The 22317-nt window shown below is 37.4% G+C and overlaps 1 protein-coding gene across 1 annotated transcript; it reads left to right on the top strand.

Annotated features, from left to right (window-relative positions):
* The first annotated feature begins 12 nt into the window (after positions 1-12).
* LOC110448131 (histone-lysine N-methyltransferase SETD1B-A-like) lies at positions 13-21385 on the top strand. The gene is made up of 16 exons (XM_021494198.1): positions 13-198; positions 320-453; positions 3060-3155; positions 3637-3807; positions 4286-4385; positions 4943-7161; positions 7814-8035; positions 8279-8390; positions 8922-9023; positions 9850-10036; positions 10587-10730; positions 11261-12252; positions 14449-14549; positions 16242-16343; positions 16622-16879; positions 17190-21385. Exons 1-16 carry the CDS (start codon positions 171-173, stop codon positions 17361-17363), a joined length of 5142 nt encoding a protein of 1713 aa, XP_021349873.1. The 5' UTR covers positions 13-170; the 3' UTR covers positions 17364-21385.
* The last annotated feature ends 932 nt before the right edge of the window (positions 21386-22317 follow it).

Genomic DNA, 22317 nt, shown 5'->3' with positions numbered 1-22317 from the left:
AGCAAAGAAATTTTGATGCTTTGATAGTGGTTGCAATGTGAAGCTCTCACAGTTTTGTCTCCCTCCGTGTATAGGGAGGGAAACGTGTAGATTTCTCCATGTGTATTAACATACGATGTTATATCTAGCTTTATTTTTATGGAATTTGTTGCAATCACGCTTCTAAAGCCATGGAACACGATAGGAAAGGAAACACAAGTGAGGACCTTATTCACTAAAGCAATGTTTATGTTTTGAAGTGAAACTTATTTAGATTCCAGTATTTTTCGAGAACTCAACCATTTGCATATTTTCATACTCTGTTTTTTACTTATTTCAGGTTTCAATGGATTGTCCAGACACTCTGTGGATAGCCAGAATGAGAAAAAGAGGAGGAACTATAAGCTGATAGTGGATCCAATGCTGAGAGGGGGTGGACAAAAGTTGTATCGCTTTGAAGGATTGGATCCTATGGTAATAATGGACTTGAAAGGAAAAAATCTAGCAGAGAAACAGCACACCTAAAAATATATCATTGGCAGACTGACGTATGCCATGAGCGATCAATTTGGTATTAGCCACTGGATATTTGTCTTAAGTATAACAGTAGTCCGAATTATTCTGACGTTTTATCGACTTTTTTCATATCGGTCTGTCGTCGATTAACGTCAGAACTCCGGCCCTCTATAATATGCGGGAAATATGCGACCCGCGCCCGGAGCGCACTTCAAACTGAGATTTTAGAAACAAATCGTCACTTTCACACACATGTCGCACATGGATCGAAAGATCTATTCTTTATGCACTAGGTGGTATCAATAACATGTTTCAAAGATCATTACGAAAAGAATTTTCCAACGTTTTCTATACCAACCCATGTTTTTTATGGAAATTAGGCCATGAGAAATGTCACATGACTTGACGAGATCTCGCGTTACCGAAGGTATTTCCCAACGTTATGACGTAGGCCGGCGAGATTTTAGTCACGTGGCATTAGAAGGCGGGCTATCAAAAAACTAGAGTAAAACAGAGTAAGTTTGAAAAAATATGTTTTTAGTGATTGTGTTAGTTGTTTGAGGCATGTTATGTATGTTCATCTTGTGCATAATGAAAAGATCTTTCGATCCATGTGCGACATGTGTGTGAAAGTGACGATTTGTTTCTAAAATATCAGTTTGAAGTGGGCTCCGGGCGCGGGTCGCATATTTCCCGCATATTATAGAGGGCCGGAGTTCTGACGTTAATCGATGACAGACCGATATGAAAAAAGTCGATAAAACGTCAGAATAATTCGGACTAGTATAACAGGAGAAATGCTACAGCCAGACCGGGATTCAAACTGGACTCGAGACAGATGGTTTACAAATTCAGCCACTTGCATTGAATTGGTCGCTGACAGTTGACCCAGTCCAGTTTCACTACATAGATAACAATCAACATCCCAGGCTAGCTCTAATATTTTACTTAATCATGTTTTTGTTCATAGAATGGAACTATTTTTATTAATGGAAATTTTACAGCGTCAGGACATGTTATAATAATAATAATTTTAGAAAGGTAATAATACTAGTGTCAAGGAACTGGATTGGGTTGTTCGCCGGCCACAAGGTAGATCATCCTTCTGGAGTTTAAAGTATGACAAGGGTTCAACTCCTTGTCCGACAGAGGTCGGAGGTCCCTGCTTCAAGTAAATTTGTTTAAACACAAGGGTACCATATTGAAAGACGGGGATATTTTGGGTCTTAACAAGATTTTTTGCAGATTTTGATGTGATCCATCTATAAATCACAAATTTTCTTCCGAATTTCAATGAAATTTTCAGAAAAATGGATGAAATGAATTATCTGTATCCAGAATTTTGTATGTGAATCAGAAACTTGGGTATCTAAACTGAAATGTTGATTGATATATTTTAGATGGGTTATAGTGATTTTATGAAGGCAATAAATGTCACGAAAATGCATCCATTAGTGTTATGTTTCATCATTGATGGGACCATAGTTGTGCTATTGATTGGTTGGACTAAGGTCGAGTTTTAATGAAAAATAGGTAGACATCAGGATCAAGATGTTGTTTTCTTATGAATATTTGAGTTTAAAACATTGATAAATCCTTGCTGTTACTACTTAGAATAAGAACATTAATTCTGACTGGGTTAGTTTTCATCCTTGTCTGATGTAAGTTAATCAACTGAACTCTATAAAGAAATATACTGATAGATTAAATTGAGTGCAATCATTGTCTAGTTGACATTTTAGACAAATATAACTGTCCAATTAAGCGGGCATGGCTTGGTGACTTGCTCACCGATTTGTGAACTGTTAAGCAATTAAATCAGTGATCCCACATCCAGAGGGGGCTAGTTGCTAATTAATTTGTGATGACAGTTGATATTAACATTAAACAGCAACATAAGACCTGTTAATTCATTACAATCGAAAAACATGGTTTACCGAAACAGAAATGTTAGAGGTGCCTATAAAATTGAAACCGAACACTGGCATCGAATCCGGAATTCATTCTTTTGCCGTCGGGATGGGATTGAGTGTTAATGAAAATAACAAACAGAAGAAAAAAACAAGTTTCTTCAGAATTGGATATATAAAAATATTAGTTATTGGTTAATTTTTCCCCAACAAATTAATATTAAATATTCCTAATGTTTTGAGATATATTTTTTTCTAACCTGGGTTAACGAGGACTTCCCTCTAGAATTTCTTCTTTTTTTTAATTACTCTTATTTTTTGCCTTTTATGTGATTTATATACTTTTAAATGTTGATAGCTTTATCTGGACCGTATGTCATGTGTAAACCTTCCGAAAGTCCTTTAAAATATCAATAAATCTTCAATTTTGGCTCTAACAAAGTAATTAGAGGCTTCAGTTTAACAAAAACTGATTCAATACTATGTTATATGCTATATAATTTATGTTTTAAATGTTTCACAAATTTCTCACTAATTCAGAGAAAAAATCTCACTATTTTTGACCAAATCTCACTAAAAATATTCACTGATCTCACTATTTTACACCGGAAAGTTATGGCATGTATGTAAAGGATGTTTGTTTTTCTGTTCCAGGATAACCGACCCATTCATGTGCGAGATCCACGCTCCCGATTAACAAGACTTTGGTCAAAGAAATTAGCAGCAGACTTACCAATTCCCAGATTTAAGGTTCTTAAATAAACCTTTGGTGTATCAAGTGGATACATTTGAAAAATGATGCTTCATGCATAAAATTAAAATAATTGATCTATTTGAATATACATAAGAAAAAGGAGACAAAAATGAAATACATGTAATATGGGTCCTTTGCAGGTGTTTTGCTCATTTTATTACCAAAAACAAGGTAAACACAATCTCTGCCATATGTTATAAAGTTTGCAAGTGCACAGTTTTAATATTTCATAATAATGTTGGTTGTTTTATGAGGTAATAGTAACAGAAAAGTAAGCCTTACAAAACCAGAGAGCATCTTGAAAACAGATTCACTTTTACTTTATGAAATTTGTTACTTTATGAAATTTAATTAATTAGAAAAAAAGTATCACAGATTAGGGGAGTAGCTGCAATAGTTTGTTTTTCTAAGCAAACACAAAAAATCATTAAAAAGTGTAAGAGTTTGTTAATGAGTTTATTTCAATTGTAATTTCAGTATGATGAACACTATGTTGGAGAACCACCACCAAATGAAGTCACATTTACCAACTTGAACGATAACATCAATCAAGATTTCCTTGAAAACATGGTGAAGGTGTATGGAAGTGTGGAAGAGGCCAAGATTTATTACAACCCAAAGAACAAAAAACATTTAGGTGTTGGAAAGGTTTGTAAATTATATAAACACAGAAAAAAGTATGGCTCCTTAATATCATAAAAACATTTAAAAACAGAATTACTTTTAGGTAATATGATAGCTGTGTATCTGTGTGAAAACATCTCTGTGTATCTGACAAAAATAAAGACAGAATGATTGAGCCAGTTGTATGACAACAAATGAAGGTAGAATGTTTACTGTGCTACAGATTACAGTAGGCAAACTACAGCTGATAATGGGCTTCCATATTGTCAATGACAGCATTGTTAATTCAAGGACCAAGTGTTCATAATTCATAGATTTAAAAGCTGTTGGTTTAAACTAAGTATTTTTTGTCCAAGTGTACAGTTCACTAAAACAAAACAAATGCTGTAAATTAGAACAGTTCTTGGTGGCCGTTCCCCACATTCAGTTGATTGCATTGTAGTGTTGACTGTATGTAAAATATGTGTTCTGAAATAATTTTGTTTGACTTTGTTTCCTGCAGGTCATGTTCTTATCCTCAAAGTCAGCGAAGATGTGTGCTGATAAACTCAATCAGTCCTCTAAGATGGGAAATGTGATGACTGTGTTTGTTGATGCTGGGGGTATGTATGAAACTAATGTTACAAATTTGGTTTAAATTTGATGAAAGATAGATATTAATAGTTTGAATAAAATTATTATATGTTTCTGTAAGAATTTGAATAATTTAGTCATTGCACTTTGCCATAGTGTTGGTACATGCATATGATACATGATTTCTTTAAAGATTTGCAAGTCTATCTTGCTTTGATACAAGTTCTTCTCCTTACCTCTGAAGTGTCTGCTATGACCAGAAATTTGGATTTGATCAAGTTATTAATTACGCATCATGTTTAAAGTTGAAAGATACCCAAGATTCATGCATCAATAATACCTGCGTATTTCTAAAATACTTCTATTATCTTTCTTAATTCAGAAATATCATATAAGGTTTCAAGGGTGATAAATCTAACATAAATTTAAATCACAGCAATAAATTGTATTTAGTAACATTAAGGCGACACAATTTAGTTGATAATCTACTTAAAACTTTTAGTTCATCAGTTTCCTGGAATATGTTTATAAGTCATTGAAGTATAAAAACAAGACCAATTGCCAATCTATGTATGTTATTTTGTAGGTAAAGAGAGACAGAAGATTGTGGATGACATGTTGTCGGACAAGCCTAAGACAGCAGCACCTGTTAGTGCTCCTCCTCCTGTTTTGACTGATCCACGCAGGAACCGACGCTTGTCCTCATCTTCATCATTCCCAACACTTCAGTCAGCCTCTAGTATTCAATCAGATTTCTCTACAAGTATCCAATCACAGTCAAGTTTTGATGCATATGACCCCGAGGCATATGACCCTGAATTTGAATATTCATTGACCCAGCCCCCTCCACACCTTCCTACTCAGCCGCCACCTCCGTTACCTGCCCAGCCAATGTATGCCTCATCTGAGAAGAGCTTTAGCAGCAGCCAGTCAGACCTTGGGTATGGGACAGGGACGCCAATGTCTAACTACACTCATGACAGCTATAACAAGGCCTATGACTCGCAGACCAGCACTCCCAGTGGCAGCTTCTATCCTGGGGGCAATCACAATCAATTTGGCATGTCACAAAGTCATGGTAACGGTGGTGCTAATAGTGGGTATGGCTTCCAGCAGCAACAGCAGCAGCAACCGCCACCTCCACTTCCTCCACAGCCGCCACCTCATCAGCCACCTCCTCATCAGCCACCTCCTCATCAGCCACCACCTCATCTCCCTTCTCATCCTCCTCCTCACCTTCCCTCTCATCCTCCTCATCTGCCACCTCACCCGCCTCACCCATCGCCACTACATCAGAACCAGCATCATCACATGTCGTACAATAATAGTGAGAATCAGTATTCCTCAAACCAGGACATGGATCGGTTCCCGCCAGAACCACGTCAGAGGGGAAGCAATCATCACAGAAACAGACAAAATAGCGAAGGTGGTGCTCGAAGTGATCACCGTAACCGGGACTGGCGGAGGGACAGAGAACACAGACATTCTCGCGACTCACGCGATCACAGAGATCGAGGGGACGATCGGGATGAATATAACAGAGAACCGCAGAGAGATAGGTTTAACCGACGAAATAATGACCGTGACAATGACCGCAGCAACAGTAGGGATAGGAATCATCACGACAGGTATAACAGGGATGTGAGGGACAACAAAAGAGGCGGTGGAGTAAAGGATAGAACGGATGTCAGGGCAGGACCAGGGCGAGGGAAAGACAGGAAGGATGGAAGAGGGGAAAGGGATGGTGGCAGGTTTCGTCATAGACAAGAATCTGCTGAAAGGAGTATGGAAAGGGAGAAACCTCCACCCCAACCCCCTAAACCTAAAACACCAGAATCAGAACCTGTACAAGAGGAGGAGCCCCGCAGCATGAGTTTGGAGTCTCGTATTCAAAGCTTGCTGCAAAATTCAATGGGTGAAGGGTTTGGCAGCCCCTCTTCGGACTCAACTAGTGATTCAAGGAAAAAGGAGCCCACCCCCCCTCCAAGTCGGTGGGAGAAACCTGTGTCTGGGCCCCGAACTCCCGAACCAGAGGCCCCACGTGTACCACCCATTCCTGTGGTGGACCAGCCCCGCACCCCCTTTAACCACATGTCACACTTCAGTACACCACGGGACTCGGGGCCCCACAGCACGCCTGACTTCAGGGACGTTAACAGTGTTCAGAGCAGTGTGAACGGTAGCATCGATGTGAGTTTGCCCCCACCCTCATTTCATCCTGCAAATATTCCTGCAATGCCAGACATGTACAGTAAACTTCAATCATCTCTAGATGTTGGGACTCCAACAACGTCACAAGAAATTGTTCAAGACACTAAAAGTGCATCAGACGACGACGACAGGATGAGTATCTCATCAGGTGGAAGTGGTGAACAGAATATAGAAGTCAATCCCATAATTCATCCTTCTGGTGAAGTACCCAGTCAGACAATGGCGCCCCTAGTAAATACTGACTTCATGTCACCAAACACATCTCAGCCCCTGGCCTGGCAGACGGGCTCGTACAACTACGGTTTTAATTATGGTCAAAATGTAGACATGTCCGGTTATAATGTGTACAACCAAAACTATTACAACCAGTATGTCAATAACTCTCTGAATGTCGTCGCCTCTCAAGGACAGGTCGTAGATCAGTCCGAGGAGGATGAGAAAATAGAGAAAACTTTTGCAGCTGTTCTGGATGGTTGTATTAAGGAATTAAAACAGATAATGCAAAAAGATATGTGTAAGAAAATGGTAGAAAACTCGGCTTTTAAATCCTTTGATGGTTGGTGGAACAACGAGGAACAGAGACACAAACTTCTGGTAAGTATGTGTCGTATAAGTATTAACGTGTCTGTTAATCAGAAGTATTGTTTTGCTCTACAACATTAGTCATGTCATCCTCACCAAACTGTATCAAGTTTCCATACTTAGTAAAAAGTAGACAGTTTCAGGGTCGGTTTGTCAAAAGTCTGTTATTTTTGTTAAAAATCTTTTTGTCAAAGGTTAAGGTAATTAAATATAAAGTATTAAATGTACATTTCCTGTTCTAGCAGATGCTTAAATTAATTCCATCAGATAAAGATTCGACAGTGCAATTGTATATAGTAATTCAGTAATAAAATTTCATATATTGAGTTTTTGTTTGGGTAATGTTGGTATTATATATATATATTATATGGTGTAGAAGCCTATTTTATCTCACTGTTTTTAAAACACATAAGCTATACAATGTCAATATGATTTAATGCAATGTTCTACTTAAAATCTCACTATATGTGGAAAACTTGAAAGTTCAAGTGTTTCATTTAAGTTATGTTATTGTTTGAGTAACTGAAGAAAACATACTAGGATGTGTTCCTGAAAAGTTTCTTCAAATTTATAAATAATCTTGAGAATAAAATTTTCATATATGGAGGGACAAGATTCTATACTGGATACGTCATCATGGTGATATTTGTGTCTTATTTAACAGCCACAAAAAACTGTACAAGAAAAGCCGACAGAGAAGTCGTCCTCTGTCAAGCCGACTGTGACAGTAGGTAAGAAGGAGGTCAGCTCCACCATTGCGTCTTTGTTTGAGCCACAGCACCCCTGGACCAAGGAAGGCGAGATTAACTTTGGCAGCTACTCCAGTGGTATGGGCGGGGGATTTCTTGGCATCAGGGGAGGGATGCCGCGCCTCCCCTCATTTAAGGTACACAAATATTTACGGTAGAAAGTGTCCGATATGATTTTTACCAAAGTTGGTGCTTTCTTTTTCTTGTGCATCAATTGTTTTTATTCGAGAAAAAGACAAAAAAATGTTTAAAATTACTAATTTAAGATGTTAAATTTCTTACACTGTGTCCGAGATGCAACTTCCTGGGTTTGATTTCCAAACCTTGTGTAGGAAAAGTACCATTAAATGATGTTAATTTGATATTCGGTACTATTGTAGAAGAAGTTCCGTCCACCGTCCCCACCTCCCGAGGATGAGGAGAGTAAGGGTGCTCACGAGGAGGAGGAGGAGGGTGATGATGAGGCCAAGAGGGAGGATGAAGCTGGATCAGGTAATTACTCTCTCCTCCACTCAGCCAAACCCCTGGTGGTGGTCAGGTGGCATTGTGGTACAGAATAAAACATAGAACTGAATCATTTACATCTTGTTTGAAAGTATGCTGATAGAATTGAGAACACATATAATATCAAGGAGACAAAAAAGATAGGTATTATGTTGCAAGAAGGCTACAAGATATATGTTTAATAGCTATGAAATATATGTGTTCAGTGGGAGGTGTAATCTACGATCAGACCAACAGTATGCAAGACACACCCCTATAGTGTCTGGACCAAGTGTAGACTACCACGAGTGTCATAAAGCACTGCCACACATCACCTTAACCCTTTCACCCCTATGTAACTTTAGAAAACTCTACCATGCATTGATCTGGTTGAGTCTATTATGGTCTAAAGTGGTGAAAGGGTTAGTGGCAATTCAATGTACATGAATCGCCAAGCACAAGCAAACAGGCAAAATTGGAAACCTGAACTGCTATTCGCGTAGAAACATTTTTCAGTTTGATTTAACAAATCTTTTCTAGATGATGAAGTCACATCCACGAGAGCGTCGAGGAAGGCTGTTGTCAGTGATAGCAGTGATGATGACGATGATGATGAAGATGAGGATGAAGATGAAGATGATGGTATACTTAAATTTATCTGTGAAAATGTTTGATTGATTAATGCATTTTGTTTTGCAAGTAATAGATCTACTTTATTTAGTTGTGAAGTGTAATCTGTGTTCCAACAAAGCAGCCATCTACGAGATTTGGCAGTTTGTTTTCACAGCTCTCCTTATGTATTTCTAACATTACGGCAGATGTTTTGTGAAAAAAATTAGCGCATTAAATCATTTATTGAGGCTGTAATGGGTACACAATTTTGGCCCAAGTTACACCACTCACTGAGTTTGGTTAAACTGTGATTAGCTCCATTTCACTGATTCTTCACGTCCCTGTCCTCAAACTCCACATGTACATATATCTTCATTAGTACAACACCAATATTTCAAATGTAGGTCACTTTGACCTATGTTTTCCACTTCACTGACTTTGGTTAGACTTTGCATTTAGCTCCATTTTCATCAAAACGGCAGCTGGAGCATATGAATATTTCACATTTTCTGGCTGCATCTCATAATGAAAATCAACAACAATCAGGCAGTGACATTATAGTGACAAAGCCAGTTAATGCAAGTGTTTAATTTCTGGTAGATCTTGTGTCTCTGTTCATTATAAATAAATAAGAAAATAAAATATACAACATTTGATATAGCGCCCTATCTAGCTAGAATAAGCCACTCTAAAGCGCTTTACAGTACATAGATATACAATGAAATGAAATATACAACATTTGATATAGCGCCCTATCTAGCTAGAATAAGCCACTCTAAAGCACTTTACAGTACACAGATATATAATTCATTCAATTAGCACATTCATTAATCAACACAATTATTCATATCAACAGATGAAGAGGCCAGCGCAGAGAGTAGTGAGGAAGAGAGTGAAGAAGAAGATGAGAGCGAAGCATCAGCATCAGATTCGGATGATGAGGAAGAGGAGGAGGATGAAGAGGACGCAACAGTAGATGTAGAAGGGAAGGATGATGAAGATGAAGAGGATCCCATCATAGATGTGATATCTAAAGATGATAGGTTTGTAGATAACGACACAACCTCCTCATTAGTGCTAACACAACCCCCTCATTAGTGCTAACACAACCCCCTCATTAGTGCTAACACAACCTCCTCATTAGTGCTAACAGTTGCTCTTGTATTGCTAACTTACAGATATCTTCACTATTTTGTTGTCTAACAGTAAACTGTCTTCACATCATGGATAGTAAAAATTTGACAGTAATAACATCTTCACATGATAGATCGTAAGAAATAGGAAAAGGATAGACCAGTAAACATTTGTCCACGGTTTAAAGTTGAAATCAGACAGAGATCAAGCTCCAGCTGGATCGAGAAAGTTGGAACACACTAAGGCAAGTGTTGCCTGGGGTTTCATTGCCATATCAGAATGAGATATAGGACCATGTTGTTTGTATGTATAATTTCACTCCAATAATTGGGGTTGATATCTAAGAGCATTATTACAGTATCAACATGAAATTCGAAGACTGTTTTGTAATTCTAGGTTTATAGCTACACCTTTCTTTATACACAGCAAATCATTAAGTGAGATTGTTTGGTTTTACAGAGAGGATGAAGATGAGGAGTTGTCAGTTGGTGAGCCAGCTAAGGTAGAGAAAGAGGAGGAGGACGAAGAGGAGGAGGAGGAGGATGACAAAGAAGATGAAGAAGATGAGGAAATTGATATGTCTCTCTCAGAGACTGAAGAAAAGTGAGTTTTTGGCAGAGAACGTCTCTTAAAACTGAAGCCCAGCAACTTTTGATTTAAAACTAGAATCAAATTTGTTCATGATGTTTGATTTTGATAGAAATAGAAAGCACTTTAGGTAGTTTGTTAATGTAACAGTGAAACTATATATACATAGAGCTGATCATCCAAATGATAGGTTGGTGCTTGGCACTTACCTTTCACCGAGACAACAGGGATTTTATTCTCAAGTTGATGGTTGAAAAGGTAGGCGTCACCTCTCTAATAATGTTGGTTCCATTCTCCTATCACATCAAAACCCTCTGAATACTACCACCCCAACCAACACTAATTGAAAAAAAATGTTTCTTAATTGTTGTAAGACGGTGTTTAATTAAAATCCCATTTTTTGTGAAGGAATAATGAAATTGTTGTAAAGAGGATTTAATTGTCTTAAAAAGGAAATATGAAAATTGAAATATGAGAAATTGTTATATGTCAGGGATACAATATTTGAAGACTTGTTATTTTCATGTTTTTCATGCATTTTACAGGGAGGAGAAGCCCGAGTCGCCCCAACCCTCTGATCGGGTGTTGCCCACAAAGGAAGAAATCTGTGATAAAGACAATGCTGAGAAGGAAGACACACAAACAGAGAGTGAAAGTGTGAATATCAATAATACACGGTCTTCCTTAGATGCAAATCTTGAATTAGCCAAACATTTAACTAAATCCAACTTTCAGACGTTACTAGATGCATCTGAAATTCTTAGTTTACGAGAACTCGTACAAAAGCCATCCATTCTGAAAGAGACAGATAAAGTGAAGGAGAAAGTGAAGGAGAAAGTGAAGGAGGAGGTTATAGATGTTGTGGAGTCTGAGCCTGACAAGGAGGAAAGGTTTGGATTCCTCGCGGAGCATGATTACTTTGCTCCACCAGTATTACCTCCAGAACAAAAAGAGGCTGATGAAATTGATTCCGATGGGACCATGTCAGCTGATGAGGAAACGTCGCCTGTGGAAGTGTTCATGGACCACAATTACTGTCTTCCTCCTAAAATACCTCCCAAACTGGAAATGCCAGTGGAGGAACTGAAACCAGAACCTGTGAAGGAAGTTAAACCCAAGGAAGTGAAAACCGAGGTACCTCAGGAAAACAAAAAATCACCGGCAAAGAGAAAGCCGAGAAAACAGAAACAACCAACATTAACAGACATTACAGAAGAGACAGTTCATTTAAATAAACAACGAGGAAGTAGAGAGTTGGCAAATCTTCTTGAACCCATCAAACCTATTTCAAAGTTTGATCCCAGGAATTTGGACGATGAGCGGAAAGTTTTCTTTGATATGTACACAAGTGGTCTTGATAACGAGGATATTATGTTCCTTAAAAGGACATACGAGAACCAACTTCAATCTGAGGATCCCTCGTGTTACTGGATTAATGACATTCTGTGGGTGGACCATCCGGTTACAAATATACCCGACCCTGTTCCTCCCAGAAAGAGACGGAAACTAGAAGACTTGCCAAAGATACATTCAACAGGTTTGTAGTCATCGTCCAAGTGTGCTGCTCTAGTGGAGCTGTTCATTTTATCCTTAATGTTTTCAGGTGTTTATCCAGGATGTAAATTATTTCAACTCTTTCTAGACTGCATAGAACCAAGGTATTACAAGTTATATAGACCCACTATATCAAATTATTCAACTTATCTAGGATGGTGTTTTTGGTCAAGACATCACACATCATATGGTTAATTTTAATAATAGAATCCTCCCGTTAATTTAAGCAGATGTAATTGGTAATTGGTAAAGTAATATGGTCTTTGAAAATGAGTTCCAGATACTGCATACAAGTTCCAAAGAAATTTAATTTCTCTTAGAGTAAGATTTGTTCTTGTTATTCAACAAAATTCTTTTTTTCTCATCAATTTATGACAAAAAAGGTTTCTGTTGAACCACTAAATAGTCCTGTTAAAACCTCCCTCAATTATAGACTAATACCAGTGAAAAGGCTGGGTTCATGCAGTTAACTTTAAAATGCTCCATTTAGATTAGAGAATTTAATAAAGACACATTGGTCACGCATGAGTATATGGCTAATATAGAACTAGTAGAGAAACAGGAAAATTGTCTATCATATGGTGCAGCCTTTCTGACCCCTGGAAGATAGTGTGTTCTGTTTCATACACAAGGCTGTACAGTAACGGTCACAGAATTAAGGGGTAATGCAATTATTTATCAGTTTTCTATAGATGCACAGTGTGTTACGTCTACACATCAGGTTATATTTATTATATTAGCCCACCATATATATCATCATGACCATCTGATGGTGGGCTATTCAAATCGCCCTGCATCCGTTGTCCGTGGTGACGTGGTCCGTCCTTAAACAATTCTTGTTATCGCTATTTCTCAGAAAGTACCAGAGGGATCGTTCTAAAATTTTATAAGTAGGTTCCCCCAGCTTGCAATTGATCCTTAATTGTGCAGGGCAGCTTTTGAGACTGATATGATAAACAACATGGCCGACAGGCAGCCATCTTGGATTTTGATAGTGAAGGTTTGTTATCACTATTTCTCAGGAAGTACGAGAGGGATCTTTCTCAAATTTTATATGTAGGTTCCCCTTGGTCCTTAGTTGTGCTGGGCAACTATTGAGACTGATATGATAAACAACATGGCCGAGAGGCAGCCATCTTGGATTTTGATAGTGAAGGTTTGTTATCACTATTTCTTAGAAAGTACCTAGATGTTCTCAGGAAGTACGAGATGGGTCTTCCTCAAATTTTATATGTAGGTTCGCCTTGGTCCCTAGTTGTGCAGGGCAACTTTTGAGACTGATTGGATAAACAACATGGATGACAGGCAGCCATCATTGATTTTGACAGTGAAGGTTTGTTATGGCTATTTCTCAGGAAGTACCAGAGGGATCTTTCTCAAATTTTATATGGAGGTTCCCCTTGGTCCTTGATTTTTTTAATTGTTGTGCAGGTTAACTTTTGGTACTGATCAGATAAACAAAATGGTCGACAGGCAGCCATCTTGGATTTTGAAAATGAATGTTTGTTATCGCTGTTTCTCAATAAGTAGTGGATCTTTCTCAAATCTTACATGTAGGTTCCCCTAGGTCCCTAGTTGTGCATATTTACTTTTGAGACTGATCATATACACAAAATGACAGACAGGCTTCGAATTTTGACATAGTGGATTTGTTAGTATATCCCTCAAGTTATTCTCAAGAATAACTTGAGGGATCTTTCTCAAATTTGATATGTGGGTTACCCTAGATCCCTCATTGTGCATGTTATATTTTGAGACTGAGCATAAAAACAAAATGGCTTAAGGAGGAACTAAACAGATCTTTCTCATATTGCAATGATCGATCCAATCCTTTCACATTAAGTATGTTATACTGTGCTAGTAAATATGTGAAAAGACAAACTCACTTTGAAGGTTGTCTTTTATACACAGCAGTATTAAGTTAAGATCAAAAGTAACCTCAAGGTGCATTTACAGTTAACATGACTCGATCAAACAGATCAGAGAAAAGAAGAGAAAAGATCGAACTGACAAAGAACTAATATTAATGAAGATGGTACAATGGTGGGCGCCAGGATCCCTCTGGGATCTCTTGTCTTTGGAGGTGTTAATTTTTATGTTGAGCCGGAGTACAGGTAAACATGTATAGCTAGCTATAGGTAAGCTTACACTTACTTTATTTCTATGGTGTATGTTGTAGGGAGTGCCAGAACAGAAGGTTTCTACAAGCTGAGTGTGAAAGACAAGACTGGAAACAAACTTGATGCCTTCAAGGCTGGCATGGATTCTGACACAAGACTGGTAAGTATACTGGATAATAAACCTTTAACAGCAGCTTTACTCAACAAACAATATCTGACCCGTAAAAGTGATGTGATGAACTGAAGTTTATATCAGAGCCATATTTAGTCTCCTATTTGTTTTACTTTTCTGTGATATTGTATACAGGGAAAATTCGCCAGTTAAATGTTTGCCCTTCAACAGTAAAATCCATTTTCGCCCTATTTTAGATCGCCCTTCAACAGTAAAATCCATTTTCACCCTATATTAGATCGCCCATCAACAGTAAAATCCATTTTCACCCTATATTAGATCACCCTTCAACAGTAAAATCTATTTTCACCTTATATTAGATTGCCCTTCAACAGTAAAATCCATTTTCACCCTATATAAGATCACCCTTCAACAGTAAAATCCATTTTCACCCTATATTAGATCGCCCTTCAACAGTAAAATCCATTTTCACCTTATATTAGATCGCCCTTCAACAGTAAAATCCATTTTCACCTTATATTAGATCGCCCTTCAACAGTAAAATCCATTTTCACCTTATATTAGATCGCCCTTCAACAGTAAAATCCATTTTCACCTTATATTAGATCGCCCTTCAACAGTAAAATCCATTTTCACCTTATATTAGATCGCCCTTCAACAGTAAAATCCATTTTCACCTTATATTAGATCGCCCTTCAACAGTAAAATCCATTTTCACCTTATATTAGATCGCCCTTCAACAGTAAAATCCATTTTCACCTTATATTAGATCGCCCTTCAACAGTAAAATCCATTTTCACCCTATATTAGATCGCCCTTCAACAGTAAAATCCATTTTCACCCTATATTAGATCGCCCTTCAACAGTAAAATCCATTTTCACCCTATATTAGATCGCCCTTCAACAGTAAAATCCATTTTCACCCTATATTAGATCGCCCTTCAACAGTAAAATCCATTTTCACCCTATATTAGATCGCCCTTCAACAGTAAAATCCATTTTCACCCTATATTAGATCGCCCTTCAACAGTAAAATCCATTTTCACCCTATATTAGATCACCCTTCAACAGTAAAATCCATTTTCACCCTATATTAGATCGCCCTTCAACAGTAAAATCCATTTTCACCCTATATTAGATCACCCTTCAACAGTAAAATCCATTTTCACCCTATATTAGATCGCCCTTCACATTTAATTACAATGTTTACTATGTTGTTTACCAATGTTCGCTGTAATAATGAATTTGCCCTCATTACGGATGTCGAAAAAGGCAAAAATTCAACTGCAGCTAAAATTTCCTGGTATACAGTAATGAAAATGAGTGCCATGCATAATGTACACATTGTTTCAAATTGGCTCATAGAGTATAGACCAAACAAAGATTGTGATTAAATCAAGATTCCAAATCTATGTTGATAACTTTGATGAATCATTAATGGGATCAAATGTAAACATTTTTACAGGTTCATTTAAATTATAATTATAAATCATCCTTCCAGAACGTAAAATAGATGTCCCAGCCAAACTCTACATCTTGTGGATTAATGTGGGTTACCTCCCTTGTCAAGGATTTATTGCATTGCATTATTTTGAATGACTAAATAAATTCAAATGATCTTAGTGTTTTTGCCACACAACTGTTTAAATATATGGAATTAATTTACATATTTTAATTGATTCTTGGTAATGAGATAATTTTCGATTATTATTTAAAAAGAAAGCACACACCTCCAGAGAAGCTCGACATGAAAACAGGAGACTCCAAACAACATTTGCTGACCTTGATGTGGGTGACCTGCTGCGCTTCAATCAGCTCAAGGTATTTACCTTTTTAAAGGTCATATTTTTTTTTTTAAATCAGTTAATGCTAGAATTGGTATTTATAAACCAGTTAATATTAGATTTATGATTATAAACCAATTTATACTAGAATGGATTATGAACCAATTAATATTAGATTTTTGATTATAAACCAATTTATACTAGAATTGGTAATTCTTATAAACCAAATCATATTTTAAACTCAAGTTTTCAAAGTACTAATGTACTATGTTCACATTAAGAATGTTGTTGTAACACTGTCCCCTTCCACCGCAGTACCGTAAGAAGCAGCTGAGGTTTGCCCGCTCAGATATCCACGACTGGGGCCTGTTTGCACTGGAGCCGATTGCGGCAGATGAGATGGTGATAGAGTACGTAGGGCAGGGTGTGCGTCAGTCAGTAGCAGACCTCCGTGAGAAGAAGTACGAGGCTGACGGTATCGGCAGTAGCTACATGTTCAGGGTGGACGCTGAAACTATCATCGACGCCACGAAGTGTGGCAATCTGGCTCGCTTTATTAACCACTGTTGTAATGTAAGTATAGTGGCTGAGGTACCCCTGTTAGTGACTGAGATGTTAGTACAGATAAAACTGAATAGTGTTCTCAATTCACTGTTTGGTATGATCCTTTTAGTCACAGTAAAATCCTTAAATATAAAAAGGAATCATGTTCACGTAACATTGCAATGATATAATCTTTAAGCAGATTTGTGATGTCAAAGCTGACAAACAACGTACTGAAATTTTTAGTTCAACCTTTCATTCACGCACAGAAATAAAATTGAGGTGATAATAAAACCAACAATTATCCATCCCTGATTACCTAATGCTTTTGTTTTTGTAGCCAAACTGTTACGCTAAGGTGATCACAGTGGAGAGTCATAAGAAAATTGTAATCTATTCCAAGAGAGACATTGATGTTAATGAGGAAATAACATATGACTACAAATTCCCCATTGAGGATGAAAAGATTCCGTGTCTATGTGGGGCGTCGTCTTGTCGCGGTACGCTCAATTGAGGGGGGTTAAAAATATTCTGAATCAAATAGGTGAGCAAGCTAGGATGGACAGAAATGTCGCCATGGGTTATAGCAAGGTATACAGAAGTAAACAGAATTGTCATCGAAGATTATCAAAATAATCAATGTGTCATTAGGAGGTTTCCCAGTAATCATGAGAGACGTCAACATGATACCAGAACTGTCATCAAAGATCAGCAATAAAAGTCAACACCTGTCACCAGGAAGGTCTGCATGGGGCACTGGATACATCACAATGGATCGCTAGAAAGTTTAACATGGATCACCACAAAGACCGTAATGGACTTGTCCAGTCAATGCATGGTAGAGTTTACTCAAGTTACATAGGGGTGAAAAGGTTAATATGATTCGCCAGAATTGTTGCCAAAGGTTACCAAAAGGTCAATATGCATAAGAAGAGGTGTGTCAGTCAGTTGTGCATTACAAGACCGGCATCTACCTGGTAATACTTAGTCCTAAAGGATGACCTTTTCAAATGTAATAGCAACTACTCCCTTGCAGATTTTGTTGAGGGGATATATATTTTCAGGAAGACTTCAAGGGGATATGTAAGTCAGGAGTAACCATGGTTGTTGTACATGAGTTGAAACGACAATGCAAATATGTATAGAAAAGACAATAGCCTACACTCTGACATTACAAACCATACTGTGTCGAATAGGTCTGGAGGTTGATTAACAATTGTACTTCAAAAAATCAATTTATAAATTAGAAAATCTGCATGATAATAAATGAGACATTAAATTATTCAAGAAGTTATTTCAAAATGCAGAAGAATACGGAAGAAGTTGCATGGGTTAGAAGATCTTGAGTTCTTTTTACAGAATGTTTAATTATAGGTTTTATGACCTTGACATAATTAAAAGTGCTATATCCTTCAGATATTGTTGACCTTCCTGATAGACTTATACTCAACTACGATCTCACAACAGCCATTGTTGTCGTACCAGATAAACTCAAGTGTTACCAACAGGGTAACTGGTCTGGTGACAGGCTTCAAGTTACCAACAGGGTAACAGGTCTGGTGACAGGCTTCAACATTCAGGGAGCAGCTGGACTGCAGATTTTATATGTTCATGTATCTGTAAGAAATATACGCCAGTTTTTGCATTTCATCTGATTATATGTGAACCATATGTCTATCAGATTTTTCTTTCCACTCGAATGTTGTTAGAGAGGGGGGTATGTGTGTGTGTATAGTTCATGATTTTGCTGTCAATAGTTGCATAATAATGAGTACAGCTTAGTGCTATTTCCGTATCATAAAAAAACCCTGTATAGTTTGAACTATTGTAACCTTCAAAATTTATTCCTAATCTTCATCATCCAACGAAAGAGTAACATGACATAAGCATGTTTTATGAGGTTATCTGTTCACATATTTTTTATGACGAATTAAAAAACATGAAGGAAATACTGATACAGACCAAAACAAGTTAGTTCGTTGTTTCTCTTCTGAAACTCCAATCCTCTTCTTTTTTTTACCTTAATGCACAGAGGAAGTGTAGCTTTGCAGCTGCATCAATAAAAAGGTCCAAGCTTAAGTGTTCTAATCAAGTTACGGATACTAATGTATAATTACAACAAGAGAATACATAACTTACTACCAGATTGTGCGTTGAATATGAAATCCATGTCATCTACAAATCAAATTTTGTTCTAATATGTTAACGTTTGATGTCAAAGAGGTTTTTACCTGAAGTGTTTTGTTATTGTGATTTTGATGTAAATACTATCTACAGTATTAATACTGTAGATAGTAGTGCTTCTTTATTTTCTTGATTTTGATATGTAAATGCTCATTAAGTTTGATGGAGTGTGGAATGTAAGGTCAACCCTGTCATTGGTGTGTTTGTAATTTGGGTATGTGTCATGGAATTGTTTGTAACCAAGGCTCTACTCTGTCATGGAAATGTTTGTAACCAGGGCTTTACTGTCATGGAAATGTTTGTAACCAAGGCTCTACTCTGTCATGGAAATGTTTGTAACCAGGGCTTTCCTCTGTCATGGAAATATTTGTAACCAAGGCTCTACTCTGTCATGGAAATGTTTGTAACCAGGGCTTTCCTCTGTCATGAAAATGTTTGTAACCAAGGCTCTACTCTGTCATGAAAATGTTTGTAACTAGGGCTCAACTGTGTCACAGAAATGCTTGTTATTGTGCTTTTAGAGATAAACGCGTGAACACAAAGTGAAATAAACTTTATTTTACAACAATTAAGAAGCAAGTTATATCAACTTTATTTTACAACAATTAAGAAGCAAGTTATATCAATAATCACTCACTGGTTGACCTGAATGGGGAAAACTTGCGTGGTCAGACAGGTGATCTCTTACCTTTCCACATCCTATCGGGCAATTGTATCCCAACTGTCTTTGTGAAAGGCATGTGAGCTGTCCGCCCTGCTATCCGACTACCCAAGTTTCTGGTTGGAGGCCTTTTTAGGGAGTTAAAACATTTTGAAATTATCCACAGTTATGTTTCAGATGTCCTGCATGAGAGTGATAATGTTCTGTATTGAAGAAAAATCACGAAAGTAACTAACATGGTGAAGGGTAACACATTCGTTAGGTACCTTTCTATGTTATCAGGTCAGGAGAGACACCTATGTTATCAGGTCAGGTATTCCAAACCTCAGAAGGGTAGCACATTCGTTAAGCACCTTTCTATGTTATCAGGTCAGGTATTCCAAACCTCCGAAGAGATTGAAAACGTTTCTGTGAAAAAAAGAAATTATATATATACTAATGAACATATAGTACTCATTTTGCCTTACTATATTGGCAAGCACCTCCAAGTGTGAATAATTTAGAACTCTTCTGTGTGGGAGATACAACACCAAGCATTGGGGTATTACACCTTAACCAACATCAACGTTAACCAACACTAATGTTCTATTTAAAGAAATAGAGGAAGTTGGGACAGATTTGTTTACGTAATAATGTAGATGTGCTGAAACTCTTTTGCTTTGTGTAGGAATTTATTTCATACTAGTTTAGACAGTAATACTTGCTTTTTAATAGAAATCTGGTTAATCATGATCATAAATTTGAATATTAACATAACACACCTTCTTAAATTGTCAATGAAATTGACCTTCACATTACCACACCAGATAAGAAGTAAATTTGTGTATACAGTATTGGTTAATATACCAATTGATACATATATGTAGTGATTCCTCCAACTGTTGACCCAATGTAGATTGTTTGATTAATTAAGGATTGAGTCTTGCTTTGGTCAATTTCATGTCTTGAAACATATTTAATGAAGCTTCATTCTGGTGTCTCCACTTAGGCCAGGATTTTTGTCTAATGTCAGGATTCCTCAGACAGGTTGGTGACCTCTGGTCTCGGCGATGACCTTCTACACCTCGATTCCCCCATTATCTAGTGACCTTACTCAGACAGGTTGGTGACCTCTGGTCTCGGTGATGACCTTCTACACCTCGATTCCCGCATTATCTAGTGACCTCTGGTCTCTGTGATGACCTTCTACACCTCGATTCCCCCATTATCTAGTGACCCTACTCGCACAGGTTGGTGACCTCTGGTCTCGGTGATGACCTTCTACACCTCGATTTCCCCCATTATCTAGTGACCCTACTCACACAGGCCAGATTTTGTGGTTTGTATAATAAAAAGAAGTTCTCACCTATTTGTGAAAGAAAATCAATTGCTTCTCTGTTTTTCACTTATGTTAAGCGCTTTTTTATATTTGCTGAATGTGTTCAGAATTTTTATTGGTATGTGTTGATTTAATCTATTTGTAAATATTGAATGATTTATTAGAATGCATTCTATTTAACAAAATAGTCAAGTGCAATTGGCAAGCTAGTGATCTTTGTACATGGTAGATGTTAATAGTGCTATGTACATAGAGAAATTGTTACTTGATAAATCCATTTGTATATAATATATATATTAGTAAATGTGAAAAGTTGTTTGTAAAGTACCAGGTGAAAGTGATTACTGTGAGTACCAAATAAATACATTTTAATACCATATTGCATTGTTGTTCTCGTACATTTTAATACCATACTGTATTGTTGTTCTGGTTCAATTTCATATTTCATACTCTGTTGCTTTGTTAGTCCCCTACCTGTACTGTACCCGGGGGGGGGGGGGGGGGAGATTATAGGTTTGCACTCCGTCCGTCCGTCATTCCGTCCGACGTTTTGAAAAAGTTTGTCTGGGGCATATCTTCTGTACTATTTCACCTGGAGTAACCAGATTAGGTGTACAAGGACATCATAGAATGACGGAGTGCAATAAGTAGGTCACTATATCCTCACTGTGACCTAAGCTTCCTGACATAGGTGTGCTGTTTGTTAGATATAGAAATCATTACCGGTGGGGGACTGGATTGCCTTGCAATACTCTGCCTTGTTCTTCTAAACCTTGCTGACCTGGACCAAACACAGCTTTTGCAATCAATTGCAATTCATCTGTAAACTTTTTTTCAACGACCTTTTTTCCAAAAGCAATAGGTCATTTATATCTTAGTGTGGCAGGAAATATTCCTAGGTGATACCGATATGGATTTGCTATGGAATAAAGGGACTGGACGCCTTTATGGATCCATAAGCCGATACGGGGCAAAATAGGGGTTAAATTTAAGGCAGCCAAAAGAAAACGACCTGTAATGAACAAGGTATCACAAACAAAACAAATCCCGGACTGGTCTCATGTCGTGCTCAGTATCTCCATCCTCACAACAGAAAACGACCTGTAATGAACAAGGTATCACAAACAAAACAAATCCCTGACTGGTCTAATGTCGTGCTAGTATCTCCATCCTCACAACAGAAAACAACCTGTAATGAACAAGGTATCACAAACAAAACAAATCCCTGACTGGTCTCATGTCGTGCTAGTATCTCCATCCTCACAACAGAAAACAACCTGTAATGAACAAGGTATCACAAACAAA

The sequence above is a fragment of the Mizuhopecten yessoensis genome, unplaced genomic scaffold (assembly GCF_002113885.1).
Source record: "Mizuhopecten yessoensis strain PY_sf001 unplaced genomic scaffold, ASM211388v2 scaffold3853, whole genome shotgun sequence".
NCBI classification, from domain to species: domain Eukaryota; kingdom Metazoa; phylum Mollusca; class Bivalvia; order Pectinida; family Pectinidae; genus Mizuhopecten; species Mizuhopecten yessoensis.
The sequence above is the reverse complement of the archived record's forward strand: the minus strand, read 5'-3'. Positions and strand labels throughout refer to the sequence as shown.